A 3996-nucleotide genomic window follows, 5' to 3' on the forward strand; every position below is an offset into this window, starting at 1 on the left:
TCACTTTTTCTTCCTCTTTAAGCTTCATGAGTTCAAGAAATCATACAAATTGCAATATTTTATGTACTTGATCCTCTGATTATATTACATATATCCAAGGGTCATAGGCAAACATCTATAATGTAGGGTACTACTTTTGAAGTTCAAATCCCTGTGTGATCAAACATTTTTTTCTCAAAACTTTTATTTAGATACTGAGTGTAATATGTGTTTTATAAGTATATAGGTGCATGTATATCACTGGTAATGTATCTACACTGCAAAAATTAATTGTTTCACACTGCTCTCCAGTGCATGAAGAAGTCTAGGTCATATATCTTGGCCTGCCCAGTTGCCTGATCTTTAATTACATTAACCATTATATAGTATTTTGTAAACAGATTTTACTGAAAATGCTGAATGAATTTAAAGTGCAATCACAGAATATTCAATTTGAAAACTCAACATCTTGAATATATACATTTCCAAACTGAATTATTGATATTCATAAGACTCATTAATGATACAACATTATACCAAACAATTTTAGTCAGTTATTTGTTACACTTTTCATCTGTTTAATCAGGTATTTATGTAATATTAAGAAAATCTATCAAAGAGGTTTGGATGTTTTAGTAAACAAGAAAAATATCTCTTTAAGACACTGAAAAAATTCTATAATTACTTGTAAAATGCAGTTTATTTTATTTGCTTCAGTTACATAATTTTGTGAAATATTGTTTAATTCATATAAGTTCAGCAAAACTTGGATCTTTTTAACAGAATCATGAGACCAACAAGGCTCTTTGTAAAGTAAAATGGTACAAAGTCATACGTGTGTTTTTCATCATACATGATTTATTTAAAAATTATAGAACATTTAACAGAATTATTAATTTGCTAATATATAAATCTATTTTAACAGTTTCAAATAACAGGTTTTGGATCAAACTAATAGTGAAAATATCAATTATAAAGATATTTAATTTTGTGTTTTTTTAAAGTTAAAAAACTAAAGTCTGATTTTAAACTGTTAATTTACAGAATTAGCAAAGAATTAAATGTACAGCTCATATCATGCAATTTAATGGAAATCTAAACTATTAATACTGCTTCAAGCACTGAATACTACATGTTCTAATAACTTCCCTGAATGTATATCACTTATATTTAGACTTTTGTGCAAAATGTTTTGAACTCTAACTGGTGAAATGTGCAACTAACTTTAAAAAATATCTATCTCATCACAGAAAAACTTGGTCCTTTAATTATTTTAGTTTCCACACTTCAACAGAGTAAAGGCAGAAATAAGTTGCTGATGTTCAAACAATAATTATGTATATCTTATTACAATTGAAAAATGTATCAAAAGAGTTTAAATCATGCACTATAATGTAGTATGCAGAAACAATTCTTTAGAAGAATAAATGTTTCTGTTAGACATCTTTTCTGCTACAGAACATGCTAGTTACATTTTCAAATGTCAAGTTTAAAACTCTTTTGGTAATTATTATGAAAGATTATGATGTTGAATGTTTTTGTACTTTAAACATCCAGACAAAAATCATTAATCAGAATAATGTTTTACACATGAATTGATTGTGGTGGTGAAGGTAGTTTATCACATAAATGAGAGTATGAAGAGTATATGTATATATCATTCCAGTCATAACAGCTTTCCAGATTTAATGTAAACTTATAATGCTTGGAAATGGCTTGAATGGGTAATGAAGAAGAACTTTAATATAAGTTTAACATAACAGCAAATGTGCAACATTTCTACAAGGTTTTGTCATAATCAAGTATGCAAAATTAATGCAAACTTGTCTACACAATAAGATCAACAGCTGTGTTTTGTACTGACCATAATATCTAACAGGATTTCAGATTGTTCCTTCAGAAGTATTGACTACAAGACTAAAGAGGCTATAATTTCATTGTATATGTCACTGGTTGGGCCACATTTGGCTCCTTACCTTTGAAGGGCATTAAATTGTTGGAAGGGGTTCAGAGGAGTGCTACTAGATTGATACCAGGAATAGAAAGATTGTCATACAAGGAAAGGATAAGATCGCTGAAATTGTTTTCTATTGAAAAAAGAACATTTAGAGGGGATCTAATTGAGATGTTTAAGGTTGTTAAGGTTAAGTTTGTCAATAGTGTTGATTTTTCCTTTTTTTTGTACTTAATGGTGAAAATGGAAGGACTAGAAGATACAAGTATAAATTTTGACAAGAATAGAGATCATCTTCAGCTAAGAAAGTATTATTTTTCTAACAAGGTGGTTGGCTTTGGAATGGGTTTCCTTTATACGTAGTGGATGTGGTAAATTTAAGTGAATTCAAGGAAAGACTTCATAAATATTTGAATGATAAGGACTGGGACTGAGTGTTTTATTTATACTTTAAAGTTCATTTCAGTGGGTGGAATGGATCAACAGGTCCCTTGTTGGCCTTAAATCATACATAAATATTGCTAAATGGAGCTTAAACATGAGGGAAAATAAAATAACCTACATTTACAGTTGTTGTGCTGTAGAGAATCAATATGTATATAAAACTGTGATAATACTTCTTAAAATTAAGAGAGAGTGAAAATGAAAAAAAATCAACTGTGCTGATCATACATTTCTATATCATACTAAATATTAATTTATATTTGGGACTTTAAGAAAAATTATATTTTGTTTAAGAAGTAAGATATATTCAAGAAAAACATTCACTGATAACATACATATAAATTCAAGTACCAAATCGTTTCTTAATGCAAAGCATTATGTCACAGAAAGTAAGTCATGCACAATTACTATGTCTTCATGTATATATGAAATTAAATGGCCAAAAATGTTTAGGTTGAAAATAAACTGGAAAAAACTATTAGAGAACTTCCATGATGACAACCTTTTCATCACCAAACTCTGTTTTGTGGATTTTTTCAAAGATACTTTTCCATTTTCGTTCCTCACACAGCTTCTCTACATCACTGTTGAACTTGTCTACATCTGTTTCTTCATCAGTTTTCAAAGACCAAGAGATGTATCCTCCTAAAGAGAAGGTTACATATTACTCTTAAATAATCAGTTTATTAACAAGCTTTAATAAAACATACCTGACTGCTAAGGTAACAATACTTAAAACATATTGATTCAATATATGATGATCTTCAGACATTTAATGAATGACTTGACTAAACATTAATGAAAAAGTTATTATAGAGTATCAACATAAAAACTAATAAAACAGATTTATTAGTCATTTCTGGCATTATGGGAAAGTTCTCATATGTTTCTTGAAGTTTTATGCATACAACTGGAGTTGTTTCAAAAAAACTGCAATTTTCATCCTTTCCATAACTAGACTATTTTTCTAATTATTTTGTAAGTATTCTACATGTAGTTAAAGACATTCTTGAAAAGCACATGTAGAAAGAATGTAAAATTGTACTAATTATCCTGCTTGGTCCTGTTTCTTGTTCTGTAGGATCTTGGTTTCTCCTAACAATTAAACAGTAGTTTTAATCATTTCTTCTTATATGTGTAATATTTTCTTACATCGTTATTGCAGTCATTTTGATTAGCAGTTGGGAAATGAAAAAGTTCATTAAAATTCTATCAGAATCTGTTGTAGTAATATATGATTAACAGTTATTAAACAGTTTATCTTTGTTAAACCAGTATGGTTAAGAAAAAATTGGGAAGTTTAAAATATGATAAGGCTCCTGGGCCAGATAATATTTCCCCAGTGGTTTTGAAGAAGATTAAAGATTGGATATGTGAGCAACTTGCTACTATTTTTTGTCAGTCCTTGAATAGTGGGAAGGTACTAGAGGATTGGAAGTTAGCTAATGTAACTCCTCTTTTCAAGGGAGAGGAAAAAAATTGTCCCAGTAATTATAGATCCATTAGTTTTAAATCGATTGTGGGAAAAGTTTTGGAAAGTCTGTTAAAAGATGCTTTGCAAAGTCATTTAACAAAGTTTAGAATTTTATTTGATAGTCAATATGGTTTCACTAAAGGAA

General features: G+C 28.8%; 1 protein-coding gene across 1 annotated transcript in view; it reads right to left on the reverse strand.

Moving 5' to 3' along the window:
• Positions 1-659: 659 nt before the first annotated feature.
• The window catches only part of LOC106472740, a 14592-nt gene continuing 11255 nt past the window's right edge, over positions 660-3996 (reverse strand). Inside the window, exon 6 of the mRNA XM_013933397.2 lies at positions 660-3022. Coding sequence (XP_013788851.1) covers positions 2856-3022 — 167 coding nt within the window. The 3' untranslated portion in view covers positions 660-2855. The remainder of the gene's footprint in view (positions 3023-3996) is intronic.

The sequence above is a fragment of the Limulus polyphemus genome, unplaced genomic scaffold (assembly GCF_000517525.1).
Source record: "Limulus polyphemus unplaced genomic scaffold, Limulus_polyphemus-2.1.2 Scaffold5571, whole genome shotgun sequence".
Lineage (NCBI taxonomy): Eukaryota > Metazoa > Arthropoda > Merostomata > Xiphosura > Limulidae > Limulus > Limulus polyphemus.